Source organism: Pinus tabuliformis, chromosome 1_2 (genome assembly GCF_031772625.1).
Source record: "Pinus tabuliformis cultivar Carrire ecotype Pingquan chromosome 1_2, CPIR1, whole genome shotgun sequence".
Taxonomy (NCBI): Eukaryota; Viridiplantae; Streptophyta; class Pinopsida; order Pinales; family Pinaceae; genus Pinus; species Pinus tabuliformis.
The window spans coordinates 392,952,843-392,976,018 of record NC_142298.1 but is presented as its reverse complement, the minus strand read 5'-3'; the positions used below and the strand labels follow the sequence as shown (position 1 = coordinate 392,976,018).

The window sequence follows — 23,176 nt, the reverse complement described above, 5'->3', positions numbered from 1 at the left end:
GCTAACTCGGTCCCCTCTACTGCTGGAAATCAAATGAGGATTTGGGGCTGTTCCCCTCCTCGGAAAATGCTGAAACTCTGGAATCAGACTCTACTCAAGAAACCCAGAAAAGCCCAGAAAGCTTTTCTGAAATAGCCGACCCCCGAAAATCACCCCCTTGGGGATCTACGCTGTCCCTCAAGGCTCTGTGCTGCCACTGAATAGAATCCTCCAAAACTCCACCTGAAACTCTGCCAAAATCCTCCAATATGCAAGGGCTGATCCCCTACTTAATCTCCCAGCTCAAATCCTCCGCAAAACCCTCAATCTGGAACTCCCACCAAAAGAACTGCATCCCTCTCTCAGGATTGCGCAGTTATCCAAAATGCTTAGTTCCTCCTCCCTCCAAAGATCAATCCTCCTGCAAAAGACTGCTGATAACTACCTTGCCCGAGTAGGCACTCGAAGTCCCCCGGGGCTAAGGGTGAGATCTCCGAACGGAGACACTCAATGCACTAAACAGTGCTGCAGACAGGCTAAACAGCTAGCGTGCTCCAAGTCAAAGTGACTAGCTCAAATGCACATAATCGAATGACAAAATGAGGAGGCTCCCCTCTCCTTTATAGCGTTGGCCTCTCTCAATCCCAAGGCCCACCTCCTCCAATGCAGTCCCTCTCTTGCCACGTGTTCCTTTCCATCTGTGCAGTCCCTCCAAGTGTCTGCGTGGGCCCCATCTCTGCGTGGTCCTTTGGCCCCCTTGGCTCCCCTTTAAGTCACAACGTTGTGCTACTAGGGAGTGACTTTATTCTAAAGGTGAGTTATGTCCCCCTTTTCCTCACCTTTTTATTTATAAATAACTATAGAAGGCAAAATTGAGCAAAATCGAATATTCCAATTAGCCATGGCTAATTAGGAATATTACAGTCTCCCCCGGCAAAATGTTGCTTGTCCTCAAGCAACTGAAGTGATGGATGCTGCAAAATTTTCTCACTCTCCCAAGTGGCATCCTCATCCGATAAATTCTTCCACCTTACCAAGAATTCCCGAACCGTCTTGCTCTGTAGCTGCCTCTCCCTGGTATCAGTAATAGCTTTTGGCTGCAACACCAAATTCCCCTCATCATCCGTGGGCGGTAGCTCATCTGTCACTGTCACATGCTGTCCCAATGCCTTCTTCAGGCATGATACATGAAAGACGTTATGAATCTTGCTGCCTTGGGGTAGCTCCAACTCATACGCAACCTGTCCAATCCTGCGTATCACCCTGTATGGCCCATAAAAGCGGGGCTTGAGCTTCTCAGCCCCCTTCTGCTTCAGTGACGACTGTCGGTATGGCTGTAACCGTAGGTAGACCAAGTCCCCTACCTCAAACTGTCTCTCCACCTGACCCCTGTCAGCATACAGCTTCTGTTGGTTCTGCGCTGTAGCCATATTATCCTTGAGAGCTCGGAGAATATCCTGACTCTCTTGGATCCAAATCTTGGCTCTTGGAGCCTTACTAGCACCAAACATCACATCAGCAAAAGATAAGGGATGATTTTCATACAAAGCATAGAATGGTGACATGCCAATGGATATGTGATGTGTAGTGTTGTAGCCGTACTCCCCTAGATGCAGCCACTTCAGCCATGCTCTCTGCTGCCCACTGACATAGTTACGCAAGTAGCCCTCCAACCACTTGTTAACTATCTCTGTCTGCCCGTTCGTCTGTGGGTGATAACTGGTACTCGGTGTCAACTTCGTCCCCACCAACCGGAAAAGCTCCTACCAAAACTCGGCAATGAAACGGTTGTCCTTGTCACTAATGATGGTCTTAGGAAGACCATGTAGCCTGAAGACCTCTCTGAAGAACAGCTCAGCCACCTGTGCTACTGTGTAGTGTGAGGATATGGCGAAAAAATGTGCGTACTTTGTCAGTCGATCAACGACGACAAAGATACAATCTTTGTCCTGCACCATGGGCAACCCTGTGATGAAGTCCATCGAAATACTCTCCCATTTCCCCTCCGGAATGGGAAGAGGCTGCAATAATCTTGCGGGATGGATCATCTACCCCTTGTTCCTCTGGCAAACGTCGCACTCCCAGACATGCTGGAGTACGTCCTCCTTGAGGCCCTTCCATGAGAAGCTCTCTCTAATTGCCCTGTAGGTTTTGGTAAACCCCTGATGGCCTACCAATGGTGAATCATGTGACGCCTGAAGTATCTTCTTCTTGAGCTAAGATCTCTCAGTCAAGAAGATCCAGTCCCTGTAGTAGATGATCTCATCGATCACCCTGTACCTGTCATCTGCCACCTGCCCATCCAGAACCTCACATGCAAATCTGTCCTTGGAGTACTCTACTAAGAGCCAAGCCCCCCAGTTTGTGTCTAAGCTCATAAGAGACAACGTGGCTGGTCTACGTGAAAGGGCATCTGCTACCACGTTGTTTTTACCTTTGACATACTCAATGTCAAAGTCATATGCTTGGATCTTACTGATCCACTTCTGCTGCCTCTCCTGTAGCTGCTTCTGCTCCAAAAAGAACCTGAGGTTGTTGTGATCAGTCCTCACCCTAAACCTGTTACCCACTAGATACTGTCGGAACTTGGCCAATGCATGCATGATGGCCAGCATCTCCTTGTTGTATATAGAATACAACCTGTCGTGTGGAAGGAGCTTCCGGCTCTCAAAGGCTATAGGGTGACCTCCCTGCATCAATACTGCACCGATCCCCTCTCCCGACGCATCACACTCCAAAACAAATGGCTGCGAAAAATCTGGCAATACAAGCACTGGGCAGCTGCTCATCACCTCCTTGAACCTGTCAAAGGCTCGCTGCGCTGTATCCGACCAACTGAATGCCCCCTTCCTCGTCAAATACGTCAGGGGTGCAGCAAGCTGTGAGAAACTCTTGATGAACTTCCGGTAGTAAGTACAAATACTAATGAATTCCCGAAGTTCCGTCACGTTCCTCGGCTTCGGCCAATCTCTGATGGCCCTAATCTTCTCCTTGCGGACTCACTCCGTCCACCCCTATGATGTGTCCCAAGTACAACATCTTCGTCAATCCAAACTCACACTTGGAGAGTTTGGCATAGAACTATTGCTCCTCCAAGATGCGTAACACTGTCTCAATGTGCTGGAGATGCTCCTCCCAAGTCTTGTTGTAAATGAGTATATCATCAAAGAATACCACCACAAACTTCCTCAAGTGACTGTGGAAGATGTGATTCATGCAAGACTGGAATGTAGCTGGGGCGTTGGTTAGCCCAAAGGGCATCACCAAAAACTCAAAGTCCCCATAGTGACACCTGAAGGCGGTCTTGGGAATGTCCTGTTCCCTCACGCGAATCTGATGGTACCCAGATCTCAAATCAATCTTTGAGAAGAACTGGGCTCCTCTCAACTCATCCATCAACTCATCGATCTTGGGTATGGGGTACCTGTTCTTCAGGGTCTTCTTGTTCAGGGCCCTATAGTCAATGCACATCCTCATTGTGCCATCCTTCTTCTTCACCAACACCACGGAAGAAGCAAAAGGACTCGTGCTCAGCCGAATGTGCCCAAGAGCCAGCAACTTCTGAATGGACCGCTCAATCTCATCCCAATAGGCCTTGGGATGCCTATAGGGGGTAGTAATCACTGCCTGTATGCCCTGCTCAAGCTCAATGGTGTGCTCAAACCCCCGGTCCGGTGGCTGTCCCAACGGAATCTCCCCAAATACTATGGCATACCGGTCAAGGATGGACTGTATCTCTGGGTGCACTGTCTGCCCTGTAGTCCCTGTCTCTGATGCACGCAGCTCTACTGCCCACTCTATGTCTCCCTTTCAGAAGACTGCCTCCATCCGATGAGCCGAAACAGTCTGAGGCGGATATGTGTGTTGTCCCCATATCTTCTCATGCCTCCCTGTCTTCTCATCATCCCACTCCATCTCTAGGGCCTTCCAATCTGTCGTGACCTTCCCTAGAGTGATAAGCCACTAAACACCCAATACTATGTTGGTGTCCGGAATATTGACCACGAAAAGGTGGTCAGTCAGTGTGTAGGTGCCCATCGTCACTAATAACTCTGGGACATCATGAGCACACACCATGGTCTGATCTCTAGGGACCAAAACTGAAAAGCCATCGAAGCTCTCTGTCTATATACCTCTCCGCTCAACCATCTGTGCATCGATGAAGTTGTGGGTTGCCCCACTGTAAACCAAAACTAATACACGCTGGCCACGTACTGTCCCCTGTATGCGCAACGTCAAATATTTGGGAACTCCTCGCAATGCTGCAAGGGCCCCTCTGGTAGGTGCAAAAGCTGCACCACCTGCTGCTGGTGGTGGAGGTGGCAAACGATCCTACGCGGCATGACTACCTCCTGCCTCCACATCATCCTCCTCATCCTCTTCCCCGCTACTCTCGGAGAAGACCTCAATGAAATGTGCTTTGCTAGCAGCACATCTATGTCCCGATGCCCACGACTCCTGACAGGTAAAGCACAACCGCTTCTTCTTCAACTCCCTCTTGGCATCATCATCAATCTGTGCTCGTCCTGGATTCCCCTTTGGAGGCGGAATCCTCACATCCTTCCCCTTAGGCTAGAAAGCCTGTCTCTGGGGGTAAGGTGTCCGGGTCCTGGGTAAGGCATCCTATAAGTCCTGGGCCCTGCTAATAGCATCCTGGAGTGTGGCTGGTCTAGTGGACCTGACTAGACCCCGAAGTGGCTCTGCTAATCCCTCAACATACATGTAGATCCTCCTTGCTGTGGATAGATCTGGCACCATCACTGAAACCCTCAAGAAGTCTACAATGTAGGTCTTTGGGTTTCCGATCTATTTGAGCCTTGTCAGCTCAACAAAATGTTGTTCTGGATCCCTCTAGTCGAACCTCTCTATTAGTCTCCTGGTGAACTCGGCATATGTCGTCACTGTGGAGTGTCCGAGTGTAACCAACCCATGGAACCACCAGTCCTGGGCCTCACCATCCAAATGTAATGTTGCCACCTTGATGGCCTCTGTCTCCGACATCTGGTTAAGCTAGAAATAGATGTCTTGCTTCTCCACCCAAGACTTTACCGAACTGTTTGAAGAGCCATCAAATGTAGGCAAGTGAAATCTACTAGCTATGCGGTGGGTGTCTCCATCATGATAATTCCGGTATCCTCTGTGATGGTCGCGGGGTCTACTATCCCGCTGGAGCTGAAGAAAGTCTCTGAATGAGAGAGCATCCCTGAACTCCTACCCATAGGCCTGGTACTCCGCAAAATAATCGCCCATATGACCGGGCTCTGCCTCTTGCTGTGCTCCGGTCCTCGTGTCTGCTCCTAGGAAAGTGGGAATGGTAGAGCGTATAGGGGCATGTGAGGCCACTTGCTGAGTCGCATCACGCTGAGTGGCACCCTACTCTGGTAAATGGTGAGATGCACCCAATCCCTCTCCAACCTAGAAAACTCGTGGGCTCTCACGCTGTCTAGCCTCCACTGCCGTGAATCTCTGCCCCATCACCTCAATCTGCCTCGACAAATCCTGCACTGATTTGAGGAGCATGTCCGCAAATTTCTTCCCGTCATCATCTGCCATCGGTTCCTCTTGCTCTGCATCCACCACAGGCTCCTCCCGTCCTGTGTCCACCACAGGCTCCTCCTGTTCTGCGTCCACCACTGGAACACAGTCTCCCTCTCCGTAGGTGTTCTCCAACCTACGCCCAATGTCTCTGTATCTCCTACCTCTGTAACAGATGTAGGGCTTTTCCCCTAGTGTCATAGATTTCTAGCTCCACAGGCTGAGCCAGATCTATGCTCTGATACCATTGTAATATCCCATTTCTGGGATATCCCTCAAACCGAAGCAAACTCCAAACAAACACGTCCAAATGATATAGTGACCCGGAAACTCAAAGTGATAAAAATAACAGTGGTACAACAGATAATAATGTGAACATGAAATATAAGCAGATACTCAAGAAATGCAGAGAGAAATGCTAAGCTATTTTATTATACTGAGTAATGGAAAGAGTACAAGAGGTGATCAGACAGGTAGCACCTCAACTTGCACAAGGCAAGTGAAGAAATACATTCAGAATAGCAAAGGAATGGCCTCTCTCTGAACTGCGTCCAGGCTGCTGGAGAACTGTCGTGCTGCTGTTACTGATGGAAATCAAATGAGGATTTGGGGCTGTTCCCCTCCTCAGAAAATGCTTAAACTCTGGAATCAGACTCTACTCAAGAAACCCAGAAAAGCCCAGAAAGCTTTTCTGAAATAGTCGACCCTCGAAAATCACCCCCTTGGAGATCTACGCTGTCCCTCAAGGCTCTGCGCTGCCACTAAATAGAATCCTCCAAAACTCCACCTGAAACTCTACCAAAATCCTCCAATATGCAAGGGCTGATCCCTTGCTCAATCTCCCAGCTCAAATCCTTCGCAAAACCCTCAATCCGGAACTCCCACCAAAAGAGCTGCATCCCTCTCTCAAAATTGTGCAGTTATCCAAAATGCTCAGTTCCTCCTCCCTCCAAAGATCAATCCTCCTGCAAAAGATTGTTGAAAACTACCTTGCCCAAGCAGGCACTCGAAGTCCCCTAGGGCTAAGGGTGAGATCTCCGAACAGAGACACTCAATGCACTAAACAAAGCTGCAGATAGGTTAAGTAGCCAACGTGCTCCAAGTCGAAGTGACTAGCTCAAATGCACATAATCGAATGACAAAATGAGGAGGCTCCCCTCTTCTTTATAGCGTTGGCCTCTCTCAATCCCAAGGCCCACCTCCTCCAACGCAGTCCCTCTCTTGTCACGTGTTCCTTTCCATCTACGCAGTCCCTCCAAGTGTCTGTGTGGGTCCCATCTCTGTGTGGTCCTTTGGCCCCCTTGGCTCCCCTCTAAGTCACAACGTTGTGCTACTAGGGAGTGACTTTATTCTAAAGGTGAGTTATGTTCCCCTTTTCCTCACCTTTTTATTTATAAATAACTATAGAAGGCAAAATTGAGCAAAATCGAATATTCCAATTAGCCATGGCTAATTAGGAATATTACACTTTCCATTCATTATTACCCCATCCATCATTTCTCCCACCTGGGTCCACATTCCTCCATCGAGTCCACATAGGGTCGGCTCGCCCCTTCCCCTTGCCCACACCTTGGGTCACGGCTTGGAATGAAGGTCGGAGGTTGATGCAGCTAAAAGGAAAGTTAAAAGCATATATGGACGCATTCAACAGGAAAAACACCACAAAATGCAAACAATGGTCGGGACAAAAAATTTAGCATGTGGGCAAAAGCCAATACGTGTAGCTCTACCCCATCATCATGGCCATCACCCTGGTTCCCTCAGGTTCTATGAGCCTTCTTAATCATATAGGAGTCCATGATTGTCCCAACCCCTGGTGAGTGATGAAATGCCCCACCTTAAAAGGGGGAATTCACTGTCATATTTTATACATCATGCTATAACCCCTCGAGCCCCGAGCAGTTAATCAAAGAAAATCATAGAAAGGCAAAAGGTATATAAAGAATGGTGGAAAAACCAAAGCCGGGGCACCTCATGTACCACGATTGCTCCCTCCTACACATTATAAACCCAAGTGTGGGCTCCCTCTTATTAGCTACCCTTGTACCCTAGCATGTGACCCATGGTTTCCCCTTCTCATCCCCTACTCCATTCACCTATCTGTGACATGCCACCACCTTTTGAAGGATGTACCTTGACTATATTATTGTAATGTACCTTCCTAAATTATCTTGATAGAAGACTTGGGAGTTAGAGGCAAGTTAATTTTTTTTATTTTTATTTTTGTTAATGATATTTGGGGGCCACCCACACAAGAAATACACACTCCCTAAGCCAATGATTCGAAATGCATGAGAGGGAAGAAAAGGCGGGAAGAAAGACTCCACGAAAGTAATAAAAGGAAGGCAACACACTTCATTTAGCATTCTTGGCTTATCGAATTTGATTCTGTTGCTCGAGTTATTTAGCCGGGTCACTTGTTGTTTAGCAAGAGTTTTCCAAGCGGAGAAATCACCCTTTCTTTGGGGAACTTCGAGTGCCACCCTAGAGAGGTTTATCCATTATCATCTGAAGGATATTTGTAGAGAGATTTCTAGTATTTGTATTCAGTTCACCCAGCAGTGCGTATTTTTGGAGGACGCAGTAGTGGATCTAGTGTGGCCATTGCAACATTCTTCTTAAGGGTTATTGCCGGGAGAAGTAAGGAGAAGAAAGCTCAATAGATTTGTTGGCTATTGGGTGAGTTTGAGGGCTAGAAGTGGCAGCAATATTTAGGAGTGATTTTGCAGACTCTATGGCTAGTGCATAATAGAGAAACTGAGCATACGTGGGAGATAGAGTTTCAACCATTGGGGCTATTGCTTGCGGGGAGAAATAAGGGAAGTATTGGTGGAGTTGATTGCTACATTTTAGGAGTGTCTGGGGAGGATTTTGTTGGTGGTTTGACAGACAGCGTGCTTCAACAACTATTGGAAAGCATAGGGCTTTTGGGAGTCAATGTTGGAAGTTCAAAACTAGGCCAACCCATTTCTGGGTTTTTGTGGGTTTTGTGAGAGGAGTCTGTCGCTAAAATTTTAGAATTTTCCCGGCAATATTCGGGTCTAAAATCCTAATTCTTATAACAGAGCGAATTGCAAGTTAAGTGGGGAATTTGCACCATTTTGTGGGTTCGACTTTGACTTGGAAATAGTCCAAACCCTTTCTGGGTTTTTGGTGGAGAGATCAAGGTTAATTTGGAGGATTTTTCTGAGCATGTTTGGAAGCTCAAACAGGGGTTTCTTCTAGCCAACAATTGTAGAATTTCTAGGGCCAGCGCAGAACATTGAGGAGAAGTATTTCCTTTGCATCCAGACATCATTTTTCTCACCTGGGATTGTCTAGCTTGATTTGGCAAGCCAGGTGCACACATTCCATGCATTGTACTCTCCTTTGATAATAAAATGGCTCAGTTTGGTGCAGTTGTGGTGCAATTTTATGGGTGTTTAATTGTTGTCTGAATTTTTATGTGTCATGTGTATTTTTCTTTTTTAGCATTGTTATTTACTCTTTGGGACATTACAATGGTATCAAAGCAATAACCTTGGCTCAACCTATGGGAAACCCTTCGTTCTATGAAAAGACTAGAATAAAAAGCTAAGAAATCATGGGATCCAAAGAAAGATTAGAATTAAACAACATGGAAGTAACCTTGAATGATGTGATTGATGTGGGGGAGAAGTTGATTCATTCCGCAATTGGGAATCAGGACCATTCTCAATTATACAGCGAATCCACTAAGCCCAAAATTATGGGTAATGCATCAAGATGGCAAGACATGATTACAATTGATGTGGAGTTATTAGAAGCAAATTGGAGGGCATACCAATCGTTGGGTCATGAAATTCAGGCATCCCTCTCTTTTTGGGAGTTCTATGAACTAAGAGGCATGCAAAAACCAATGCGGCTTGTTAGCGCTTGAAATTTCACCTCAGGCTGAGAAAGGTAAACCTCAAGGTAACATCAAACCACTTAGCCTCGTAGCTAGCCCTACGGGGCAGGAGAGGGCTCTCTCCGGTCTATCTCGATAAAGATCTTCAATGGGCGAGATAACTAATAGGGTAACATTGATTTTAGGATAGTAAACTGATCAAAAGGGTTGATTTGGGATTTTAGGGTTTTTCACTAATTTTGCAAGGGAAATTTACATGGAATGTCAAGGAAAAAGAAATGGGAATGGGGAAAAAATGATTACAAGGGAATACCTTAAAACAGCATAAAACCCTAGCCACTTTTACAATTTCAAACTACAGCAACATGGAGCTTTTCTCTTGCACATGGAGATCTTTGAAAATGTACTCATGATTTCTTTTAACCATAACAAGCAACAAATTTTTAAGCTTGAGGGCCTACCTCACACAATCCGGCGATTTTGTGGCTCCTTGGTGAAATTTGCAGGCAGTTTTATAAGGAGGGTGCTGACGGGTCGCGCGCCTCACCCAACGGGTCGCGCGCCACTGACGGGTCGCGCCCGTTATAAATTTGCACTGTCGGAGGGCGCTCAACGGGTCGCGCGCCTCTGACGGGTCGCGCGCCTGGTCTGACGGGTCGCGCGCCTGTCCAGCTCAAAAACTTCGTCCAATCTCTCACCCAATCTCTCTTGCAAGTGACTTAGATGCACAATGAGGCTCGATGGAGGGAGATTGGGCTTTTATAACCTTGATTTGAATTAATTTCATGCCCAAACCCACTTTATAATGTTTTTCTTTGACACTTTATAAACTTGATGTTTTTGGTTTCCTTTTGTCCTGAAATTGACTAATTTGATGCTTTTGCTCGATACTTTTTGCAGGGATAACATCTGAGGGATCTTGGCAAGGGAGCCAGGGTTACATGCTGTCCTTTGAAGCCTTTTGAAATTTTACCATTTTTTACAAAAATTTGAAAAATGACCTTGGCTTTAAAAACAGGGTTTTTAAATCCAAGGTGAAAATTAACTGTACAAGATAGAAATTTTCGAAGAAACACCTTGAAAATCATCCCTCTGGCTTGCTGGGCACTTATTGACCTTCAGAGACATGACCTTGAAGACAAACTTGACCAAAACCCTAGACCTAGAATTTTGACTTCAAGACAAGACAAGTAAGCTTAAAAGAGTTTAAGGACTGAAACAACTTTGATCCAACAATGCCAAGAGGGGGACAAAAACACCAGCTCCTCCATCAAGGTTATGGCATGCCTAATGGAATGCAAAAATTGACACTGATGAGACACCTACTTATGCAAATGCAAAGAGTTTTGATCGTTGATGGATGGCTACTAGACCGACTCTAACACGGCTGAGAGGAGACTCTCGAGTTGAGTCATTGTTAATTTCTGGTAGCATCAAATGTGCTCTAAGTCTCAAATTTTGCAGGAAGGATTAGACACATGCATTCTCTAATACACAAAAATCGTTTTGGGAAATTCCACCAGGAGATAGTTTTATTAAAATAATTAATTATTTTTAATGGGTCCCAAAGTCTAAACTTGGGAAATTAAAATAATTAATGGATATTAATCTAAACTATGGATGAAACTTCTAGAAAAAGACGAAGATCAAGTCAATATGACCCTAGCCATTGATTAGAATCTAATCTGAGCCATTGATTGATTAACGAGACGATTATAGGAGGAGGCTTGATGGGCACTTGGAGAACACATCGAGCGAAGATCAGAAGATCGAATTTCTGAAGGAGAGCAACTACTGGAGAGGAATTCAAGGTAATCTTTTGTAGCGAGGGGCAGGGATAGTTCCGGTTGGAGATTTCTCCTGATCCAGGAATACTCAGCAGAGGAGGTAGAGAGAGATCCAGCAGAGGCATTGCAAAGCCAGAGAAGCTGATGCAGGGCCACGCAAAAGCCTAGAGGGAATCCGTAAGTTTGTTGAAGAATCGATTTCCAGGGCCAGAAGCCAGGGTGTGAGACCGAGAGGGAAGAAATCGAAGTCTCAAAGGAAAATCGATCAGCCGGGAGGAGTGACGCAAACCCCAGTAGCTGTGACGCAGGGCCTACTGTTAATTTTAGCTATGTTCTATGCTTAGAGCAATTTATTTCAAGTTTCACAGTTAGCTCAATATCTCTTCCAGATTAGCAATCACATCAATATTAAAGTAAACTGCAGATAGAACATAAAAATAAATCGCAGAAGACAAGCCAAGACAAGAGGACACAAGATGTGGTGCTAGCCAGGGACAAACCCCAATGTGGGGAAACCCTTTATCAATTCTTCTTATATTTCTACAATAGTTTAGCAGAGAGAGAGAGATAGTACATATACATCAGAAGTCAACACTTTGACTTGACAAGATAAGAACATAGATCTTCTCTAAGAAGATGTCTCATGAGGTAACGGATATGGACTCATGTGATTCCATCACCCTATCATAGTGTTGCACCATCATACCATGTCTCATCACAAAGTTGCAGCATGCTGCATCACTGCTGAGTTGTCCCTCATTATGTTGTACCCATCTTGCTGCTCTTCATCTTCATGCTGTACACATCATGCTGCTGCACCATATCATCATGTTGCACCTCCTTGTGCTGCATCTTCAAATTGTACATTATTGTGCCTATCATGCTGCATCCCCTTGTGTTGCATCTTGATACACTTATGCTACACCTTGATACACTTGTGCTGCACACCCTGATACACGGCCCATAACAACCCTTGTTATGGTGCTATGGCCTGCGGCCTAGCACATAGCAACAAACATATCCCAGATAGTGTCCAATCATTATTAACGCAACAACATTTAGTCTATAGAAATGTCAACTCTTGAACATGCTATAATGCTGCAATTCAGGGACTGATTAGGGTACTGACCACAGTCCCTAACAGTCCATCTAAGATGGCCCAGAATTGCTCTTAATGACTGTAGTTTTCCTCCAACGAGTTGCTGCCCTCCATGCTGCATCATAACAGTGCTCCTTGATATAGTAGACCTCCCAAATTGTCCCACTAATGAACTGTTGTAACCTTCTCTTTTCCTGTGGCTAGGGCAGTCATGAGACTACATATAAGGAACCATTCAGATCCCTTCTCACAGCAGTCTAAGGGCACATGAAACCCTCCACAAATGCGGCCTAGAATAGTGTTAAGGTGACTGTGTTTAGGCCTACGTTCAACCATGTATAGACTGCATCTAGGGCACGTTTAACCTTTCCTTAGATATGCAACTAAGGCTCCTTTAAGGCTCCCTCATGTCTGCGGATTAGGGCTGCCTTGCTGTGTGTAGAAGTTCCCCTAAATAGTGGGTAGATCTCCCTTCTTTGCTGCAAATTAGGGCCATCACTTGGCTGCGTATAGGGCTCCTTCTTTGCTACATATTAGGGCCTCCTTTAGACAGCTGTTAGGGCTCTTTTTGGCTGCGTATTAGGGCCTCCTCTAGACAGCTGTTAGGGCTCTTTTTGGCTGCGTATTAGGGCCTCCTTTAGACAGTTGTTAGGGCTCCTTTTGGCTGCGTATTATTGCCTCCTTTAGACAGATGTTAGGGCTCCTTTTGGATGCGTTTTTGAGCTCCCTTTGACTGCGGCTAGGGCTGCGTTCTTCAACTGTGTCTAGGGCACATAGAACCCTTTCTTCACTGCGTCTAGGGCTTCTTCCTCTTGACCTCCCTAGCCACTAAACTCAAGAGACTGGAGAGAGATCTGAGGAGAAGTGAGTGTTTAAATGACTTGAAGACCTCCTCCTTTTATAGTAAGACGTGGAGCACAGAGGGGGCAGATTAGTTGCTGGCCGACCTTGACGAATTGTCCCATAACACAAATAAAATCATATCTCCATGAATACTTATCGGAATCGGATGATCTTTAGATCAATCCTACACCTCTCAATGGGAGGAGTCTAAGAAAAATATCAGTTGTCATTAATAAGATGACCCACGTGGAGCTTGGCCCTAGTTGCCAATTTTAACACCTACGCAGTGATTGCGTAGAGATTGCGCAGAGGCAAACAGGGATTGTCCATTCAGTGGCTGGACCAGCCAGGATTTCTAGTGATAGTGTGAGGTAATCTCACTCATCTCTCTGTCAGTGATATTCTTTGTACTGGATAGCCAGCAAGGCATACAAAGATTGTATTAAAAAAACTACTGCTTAATAATAAAACCGTCAACTGCTGCACCAGTTTTCCACCACTGTGTTTTTCCGGGGACGTTTGTCCAAAAATAATTGTGTAGATGTGTTGTGTATTTCTTTCTTGCTTAGATTCTTGTTTCCACATTTTATTTTAATGGTATACGCTTTAGTGTATTCGTTTTGGTGTTTACTGTAGGAAACAGTAAATGACTTTGTTCAGTAATTAACAAATAGGAGAAACATAATAAGTTGTTGCAGTAGAAATTTGGGCATCCAAATTTTCACAGACACTTGGTAGGTGCATGAGTTGACGGTTATAGGCTTAGGGATGGCATGGTTGATTGTCACATAGTAAATAACTTTGTTCAGTAATTAACAAATAGGAGAAACGTAATAAGTTGTTGGAGTAGAAATTTGAGCATCCAAATTTTCACAGACACTTGGTAGGTGCACGAGTTGACGGTTACAGGCTTAGGGATGACATGGTTGATTGTTAAGGTAGCATATGTTCCACCTCTAGGCTCACACTTGGGGAGGTGATTGAGAGGGAGTTACATGGTGCTTTTTCAGCTGAACAGCTCAAGGTGTTAGGTGAGCATGAGGTGCGGAGGACGGTAGTCCTTATTGGTAGGATGATGCCTAGGCTTCTGGCAGTACCCGAGCACATCATCAGGAGCTGGGATAACAAATCTCGTTGTGTGATTTGGCAGGCACAGAGCACTTGGATATTCGCGGCATAGGTTCTTGATGCTTGGTGCCTACCTTTTGGATACCTATAAGAGGCAGAGACAGGGCATAGAAGGGTCCCAACATCTAACAACATATCACAGTGGCAGTCAGAGAGGATTGGGGATTGTGGACCTCCAGTATGGTTTGGGATCCAGGGATCCAGTGGATTATTGGGATACTCCACTCCTCAGCGAGCATGGTTGGGATAACATGTGGGATTGATTCATTCACAAGTAGACACATGGGGGATCACCGAAGCCCTCACCATAGGACGAGGCAGATTGTTGCTCAAGATTAGGGTTAGCCATGGAGTGATAGGCACTAGCACTGTTGATTCGCTTTGGCAAGATTGGCCTAGCCTCGATCATCGCATAGATTATGGCCGAGAGTTATGGGAGAGGAGGGTCAGGTACGAGCATGCTAGGAAGTCAATTATGACCAGAATATCAGGATGTCAACAGGATAGGTTCCTTCTACGATGGGCAGAGGATTCTGGTATAACAGGTCTAAGCCGTTCAGCTACCCATAGAGGTGAGTTGGTTTCTACAGGGCAGGGTCATCTAGATCTTCCATTTGGTTTTAGTGATTCGTTGATGGTGTGGGGAACTTCACCAGTGTGGCAGTGTGATCAACAGGAGGAGATTAGGGGAGGCCTAGGTAGACGAGGGTTCAATCCCACTAGGATTGGATTTCATCTTCAGGGGTTTACTCTTGTAGTGCATGAGATGGACTACTCAGTAAGGAAATTTCACGGGGAGTTGGGTAGAGTCCTACATTATCATGATGCTCTACTTATTGCTCGTATCCAGAGGGCTTCCGGTACTTGTATATGGTTGGATAGTGAGTGGAGCAAGGTGTGCTTCACATTGATTAGGATGGCTTGGGATCCTAGTATCGAGGGATTCCTCATGTCGGGACAGTGCTAAGATTGGGGATGACTAAATGGTACATTTGGGACCCTGGTATTATTGGTGGTTACAGTGGTGATCAATAGTCAAAGAGGACACTTATTCAGGCATTGCTTGACGACAAACAATTTTTGGCATGGAGGATTGTAGTGTCCCTTCCTAAATTATTTTAGAACAAGATTTATTTTTACATTTTGGGGGCCAATTTTGGTGAAGATGGGCCCATTTGATTTTTGATAGAAGACTTAGGAGTTAGAGGTAAGTTAATTTTATTTTATTTTGTTTTGCTAATGATATGTGGGGGCCACCCACAGAAGAAATACGCACTCCCTAAGCCAATGATTTGAAATGCATGAGGGAAGAAAACGGGGGAAGAAAGACTCCATGAAAGTTATAAAAGGAAGGTAGCACACTTCATTTGGCATTCTTGGCTTGTCAAATTTGATTCTGTTGCTCGAGTTGTTTAACCGGGTCATTTGCTGCTTAGCAAGAGTTTTCCAAGTGGAGAACTCACCCTTTCTTCAGGGGACTTAGAGTGCCACCCTATAGAGGTCTATCCATTATCATCCAAAGGAGATTTGTAGAGAGATTTCCAGCATTTGTATTCAGTTCGCCTCAACAGTGCGTATTTTTGGACGCAGAAGTGGATCTAGTGTGGCCATTGCAGCGTTCTTCCGAAGGGCTATTGTCGGGACAAATAAGGAGAAGAAGGCTCAACAAATTTGTTGGCTATTGGGTGAGTTTGAGGACTGGAAGTGGCAGCAATATTCAGGGGTGATTTTGTAGACTCTGTGGCCAGCGCAGAATAGAGAAACTGGGGACACGTGGGAGATAGAGTTTCAACCATTGGTGCTATTGCTTACCGAGAGAAATAAGGGAAGTATTGGTGGAGTTGATTGCTACATTTTAGGAGTGTCTAGGGAGGATTTTGTTGGTGGTTTGACAGACAACATGCTTCAACAACTATTGGAAAGTGTAGGGCTTTTGGGGGTCGATTTTGGAAGGTCAAAACCAGGCCAAACCATTTTTGGGTTTTTGTGGGTTTTGTGAGAGTCCATGGCTAAAATTTGAGAATTTTCCCGGCGATATTCGAGCCTGAAATTCTAATTCTTATAACAAGGCGAATTGTTAGTTAGGTGGGGAATTTGCACCATTTTGTGGGTTCGACTTTGGCTTCAATATAGGCCAAACCCTTTCTGGGTTTTTTTGGGTTTTTGGTGGAGAGTTCAAGATTGATTTGGCGGGATTTTCTAAGCACTTTTGGAGGCTCAAACAGGGGTTTCTTCCAGCCAGCAATTGTAGAAATTTCTAGGGCCAGCGTAGAACATTGAGGAGATGTCTTTCCTTTGCATCTGGGCAGCATTTTCCTCACCTAAGATTGTCTAGCTTGCTTTGGCAAGCTAGGTGCACACATTCCATGCATTGTACTCTCCTTTGATAATAAAATGGCTCAGTTTGGCGTAGTTCTGGTGCAATTTTATGCGTGTTTAATTTTTGTCTGAATTTTTCTATGTCATATGTGTATTTTTCTTGTTTAGCATTGTTATTTACTCTTTGGGACATTACAATTATCCCCTTTAGAAGTAGAACCACCTAATAAGATTCTTGGTTAACCTCATTAGGAGTTTAAGAGACATTGGCGCATCTCGAAGCCCATTATGGAAGAGCATGCCATTATGAAGTCCCCACCTGTGGTCCATGATTAAGTAAGCTCATTTACTCAATTTCTCTAATGACTTGTTGTACTAGAAGCCTAGGGGATGCATTGGATCTTATGTAGGATTGCAGATGGTTTCCATTTGGGGTTTGGTCTCCCTATATGATGTCCTAATCCTCCAAAGGGCTACATTGGGACATATAGGGTGGGTGTTGAGATCCATGGGCCTCCACAGCAGCATATTTCACTTCAAGGATCCCCACAGCGATTCAGTGATTGCTCATGGTTCACTTATTGGACGAGGAGGATGTACCTGATCCATCATGCCCAACTGGCCCTAGATCTACACCATACACTTGGCAGATGATCCAAGACTTCTACAATGATTTGGCATCTCCTACAGTATCATCCTAGCCTTTGAGGGAAACCTACAGGAATCTTCGATTTGTTCGGAGACCCATGAGGACACTTGTCTTCCCCCATAGTCATTTGGAGCACCACAGGTTATCACAAGGAACCAACCCCTCATCCACTGTTTTTGAGGGTCCTATTCTTCATTGTGGCACCCATGGAACTCATTAGACCTCTTAGAAGGCCCTAAGACACGCATAGATTATTATTTGACCTCTTGAGAGGCTTGCTTTTTTATTTGTGAGCTAGTTTGGTGGGCTTGTCACCAAAAGGTTGTATTATTAGCGCATTATTTTATTTTTGGGGATTATGTAGGCTAAGGAGGCTAATTCGAACTCCTTAGATGTGTATAAATACAAGTGAGGTGAGATCATTTCTCATCATCACTTTGGATTGGATCTCTCTCTTCTTTAGAGAATTTCGCACTTTTTGCTGGAGGATGAATTGGAGCATTTATGGATGAATTTTGATGTATGGTTATTGGTTTATCTTCTCTTGGAGCTTCGTTATTGTCATTTGTGAATGGTTGGATATACTCTACTGCATTGTAAGTACGAAATTTTTGATGCTATTCTTGTTACTTTGTCATATATGTTGGATGGGATTTTCGTTGTTTTAAGGCTAATTGTTGCATGCAAATTGTTGCTTAATATTGTGGGATTGTCTCTCCATAACATTCTTGGTTTGGTAGCGTCAGTGACTTTAAGACTCTAACCTAAACCTAAGGTCGTGGAAATTCAACAACTTCCAACGCTTGGCTTCCAAAAAACTTCCCCACTTCGTGCAAAATTTCCCTCAACTATTTGTTTGCCTTTATGTGTCATCCTTAAAGACAACTATAAAAAAAATTCTCCCATAGAAATCACTTCTGTTACTCCATTCGCCTTTTTTCTTCAGTGTTTTTAAACTTCACGCTTAACAATTTTTAAGTGGGACCATAGGTAAAACTAAATTCATGCATTCAAGAAACCTCTTCAAACAACTTCAAGATCATTTTCTATTTTCCAAATTTTTGCAACTATAAAGATTGAAAAAAATTGTAAATGTTTTCATGCAGTTATGAGACATTTCTATGCTATGCAAATATTTAACAAGTGCTCTAGCTTATGTGGAGTCACACCTATGGCAGTCTACTTAATTCAAAAATCCATGTCTTTTACAACAAATGCTTATATGAGTCCATGTATGTATTTTTCATCACAAGGATCTTGTAATGATGAAAAGTGACAAAAATTATATGTTTTCATGCTTCCTGAGACGTTTCTTTTCTTTGTAAATATTCCACTAGTGTACCAGATTTAGAATGACATTAACATGGATGCAGGCCGCTGTTCTCATTGGATCAAACATACAACCACTGCAGAATATGGGTGTCTTGGTGTGTACTCACATAAAGTTCATGTAGTTACATGTTTTATGTCTCTTTTTACATTATAATGGGTTTAAATACTCGTGGCTTAGTAAATAATGAAGATGATCCCTAATTACAAAGAGCTTTATTTATGTAGAATTTGATTCAAGAGAAACTTGGACCAAAGGAGCATCAAGCATGGCCTAAACACTTCATAGAGAAAGGTTTTACTGGTAAGGGATTGTATAATTTGGTATATGTAGATATAATTTTATTCTTTTTGCTTTTGCATGATCACAAAAACTCAAATGGTTTCTACAGAGTATGGTCAGGAAATAGGAGAATAAAGTACTTCAAAATTGCATTTTTGGTTACAAGAACAATACTTGTTTAAATATGTCAATTTTTCTGATATAATGCACCTTATATTTCATTGATGCATGACAGAAAATACATCATACAAACTTATATTTCCCTCCAAGGTATAGGAATTCATATTTTCTTTCCCTATATAAGCAAGAAGCAAAACATGTTTGCTTTGACTTCAACTTCAAGCAAATCAATGTCTTCTCTATAAATCCCTATCTTAGTTGCAAAATGAATTGTTAACTCGAATTTAAATTCAGCAATTTTTCCTAGGTGAAGTGGTATAGCTTCTCCATTGAAAGTAGCTTGTCAATTTATTTTTGTTAAAAAAAGGAGATATATAGCATGCCATGTGCCTCTTCCTGCCGGCCTAATCATACTCTAGTCCCCAAACATGACCCCTTTCCACTGTAGGGGTCAATGAACTGTGTGGTATATTGGCATAACCTAGTCCCCTAAAGATCAGGCTTCCTTGCAGCCTCACAAAAGATGCTTGGTTGTTTCTGCCTTGTCTCTAAAACCTGTGCAATGAACCTGCCCTTAACTGCTAGGCTATTATTGAAGACTATTCATGTAGGGACTCTAGCTTTGAATGATAAATGTGTTTTCTAGATGCCTTGAAATTCTGGACAAATCTGGCTTCATGATTTTGAACTGTCCACCATTTATCAAATTCAACTACAAGAGAAAAAATCTGGCTGGTCCTCCCATAATGCTCAGGCCCAATAATCAAAAAAAGGTTTCTCATAAGACTATTTCGAGTCCTTCCAAACGAATCCTTGCCAATCCAAACTTGTTTTGCAAAGGTTGTCTTCATGTATGATTATTTAGAGTGCTATAAAAGCTTGCTTGTCAATTGCACGTAGCCTTTGTGCACAACTCTACGGTCCCCATGGAATCCAACTACTTGCATCCTTGGCCCACAAATTGTAATCTTCCTAATGGAAATGACTCAGTGTTCTCACTGTATTTTCTGAGTTTGTGTAATTTTTAGTGGAGTATTTTGTCAAACAGTTTGAAGTGTGTCTGCTGTAGGTTTAGTTTTTAAAGTTTGTTTATACAAATCCACACAGTGGCCAAAGTATACACCCATAATAGGGACCCGCAACTAGAAATATATTTTATGCTCATAAATATTACAAATCTTTGAAACAAGAGGCATTTTACAATCATTTCGAAAACTGTAATATCGTCAATTTTGATTTTTCATTTAATAGGATTAACGAGTTATTTTTTGTAGCATCACATATGTTCTAAACACAGAATTTGGTGTAGAGGCTAGAATACATGAGATCTCCAAAACCCAGAAATCGTTTCTGGAAATTCCACCTAGAAGTATCTCGATTAGATTATTAGTTAATTTTTAAATATTTCCTAAGTCTAAACTTAGGGAATATGGTTAATTAATCAATATTAATTAAGATAAGGTCAGAATCATCTAGAAACTCACACGGATCAACGGAGTATTAATTTGGGTCATCAATTATGTTCTAATCTTGCCCGTTGGTACTCCAATAGAGGATTATAAGAAGTTGATGGGTAGATGGAGAACACACCAATGCAAACATGCAGTTGCCCAGGGAATTTGATTTTCTCAGTGGCAGTGATTCAACAGAGAAGATAGAGTTAGATGGTGAGTATCAGGTGGTAGAGGAGGGTAGCAACATTCCAGGAAGAAGTTTTTCAGTTCCAGGAAGAGGTAAAGGAAGGAAAGCCGAAATCCCTACAAGATCTGCACAAGCACTGCGCAGAGGGTGATGCAGGAGGTTCAGCGTGAGGCTAGGAAGGTGACTTCAGGGGAAAAAATTAGCTGTGGGGTGAGAAAAAATTCTCACAATAATTTTGCCAGTATTTTCCTCATATTCTATTGTCAGTTGAGTGTCTAAATTTTTGTATTCACAATTGATGTCGAAGAATAATAATAAAACCCTCATCTGTTGCACCAACTTTCCCTCATTGAGTTTTTCCGGGGACAATTGTCCAAAAATTAACGATGTCAAAATTCTTGTGTGTGTGCTAGAATTTCTTAGTTTCTAATATTTTATTTTCTATAGTATTTTTATGGTGAAAATTTCAGTTGTGATTTTATTCATTATTTGTCATAGCAAATAAAATGAATAATTAAATTTACAGTTAGAATAATAATTTCCAATTGCTGCAATAGATAAAATTTGACATAACGAAGCTTATTGGGGCAGTGCTAAACATAGCACAATTTTGTAATCTGAGCATTGGAGACATTTTTGGTACATGGGACTTAGGAGAAATTGAAATTTTCAACCTTAATGGAATGTGGGGGCCACCCCTCAAGGAATACGCACCCCTTGGAGGAAAAATCGATTTTGTGGGAAGGAGGTAAAAATATTTGGCTAAGGGACCGACAAGGAAAGGTGAGGCAACAATTATAAATAGAGGGTTGAAGGCAGCATGGAACACATTTTGATAATTTGACATTTCCACATTGTTTCTCAAGTTGTTCAATTGAGTCAATTTTGTTTAGCACCAGAGGTTTCCAAGGGAAAATCTCACCCTCCTCTGCGATGGACCATGAGTGCCACCCTAGGGAGGTAATCTATTGCTACTTGGGTGAGGATATTTGAGGAGTTTGGAGCCCATTTTAGTAGGTTTCTTTCAGCCAATTCATACTCCAAGGAGGACGCAGTAGGAAAATCGTATCTCTTTTCAGTTGGCTCCCACGGGTGTTTTCGGTGGGATAAATTTAGTGAAGCTGCTCCAGGTAAAGACTAAGCCTTGTGGAGAATTTGGAGGCTGGAGATTACAGCTTTTGGGCAAGGCATATTTCTCTTTTCAGGGTCTACGCAGGGGGGACACTAGACAAATTTGTGTGGTGTAGGGCTTAGCTCTCGACTGGCGAAATTTGTGGTAGAATGCCTCTCTTACTATAAGGGAAATTTCCTAAAACACTTCCTTAGCAGATTGAGGAGGAATAAGGAGGATTTTCGCAAATTTCATCACTGGGGGATGCAATCTTTGTTCAGGAGGGTGTAGCACCAAAATAGGGCAATTTTGGAAGGTCAGGATTAGCTAAATCCCTTCCTAGGTTTTGGGGATTTGTTGAGAGGAGTCCGGGGTTAAATTTTCATAATTTTCTGGGTAGTATCTTGGCCAGAAATCTCCATTTTGTTCGGCAGTGCGTTTTATTATTTAGCCAGTAATTGCACCATTTTGTGGGTTTTCCGGGAGGTTGGTTTGGGGCATATTCCTTCCTGGGTTTGGTTGAGAACATTGTGGAGAGGTGCCAACTACAATTTTAGGTGGTCTAGAGAGAAAGAGTGGTAGATATCACCGTTTCCTTCCAGCAGCAGGAGCAAAAATTTACTGGGTCTGCACAAAGCTTAGTTGGGCTGATATTTGAGCACTTCGGCAGTGTTTTCTCAACATAGTGACTTGCTTGATTGTTGTAGCAAACCCAGGTTCCTCTTTCCCTCACTATATTGTACTTATTCAGCTCAATTTTTAATATAAAGACCCAGTTTTGGTGCCAATATATTTGTATTTTCTATTTATGTATGTTTTCCATTTTTGGGTATTGTTCATGAGCATGTCTTTCTGTTATTCATTGTTAATTTCCTATTAGGAATATTACAATGGTATCAGAGCCATGATCTTGGCCAACTGTGGGGTAGCCAACTAGATCATGAAATATTTGTGCATGTATGCACAGTGATGGGTTAAACCATAGACAGCCCATGGCTCAAGGAATATTTAGTATGCAAGAATTCTTGGCCTAGTTGAGGAAGGTGTCGAACCAGATCCATCCTCATCCTTACATCAGAGACACTAGAGTTGCACAGGTCGTGGGGGTGCAGCCATCTACACTATGTGGGGAAAGTCGAGAGAATCAGGGCACCGAATCTCCTCAAAAGGAGTAGACAGGACAGGGACAGTTAGAGGTTGAGACCAGGGGGTGCTATTGTTGGTGGAGATCTGGCTTTAGATATCAATAGCCTGAGGAGGAGGTTGAGCATGAGGTTGAGGGCACACAGGATTGTGGGGTGCACATAGATACACCCAGTGTGACATAGGAGTCACCCTTGTTGGAGACTCCCTTGACCGCTCCAGTTGTGTAATGTCCCTAATGGAAATTTGAACAGTAGATTCCAGAAATAAACTCGAACAGCAAAAGAAACGTAAATAGACACAACCAACAAACAATACCCAAATAGGTGCCAATAAAATCAC

At 43.5% G+C, this 23,176-nt stretch overlaps 1 protein-coding gene across 1 annotated transcript in view; it reads left to right on the top strand.

The window, feature by feature from the left end:
• The window catches only part of LOC149206019 (glutathione S-transferase zeta class-like), a 301,939-nt gene that overhangs the window by 173,433 nt on the left and 105,330 nt on the right, over positions 1-23,176 (top strand). Inside the window, exons 7-8 of the mRNA XM_089395259.1 lie at positions 18,581-18,634; positions 18,765-18,840. Of these exons, the coding sequence (XP_089251385.1) occupies positions 18,581-18,634; positions 18,765-18,840 (130 nt within the window). The remainder of the gene's footprint in view (positions 1-18,580; positions 18,635-18,764; positions 18,841-23,176) is intronic.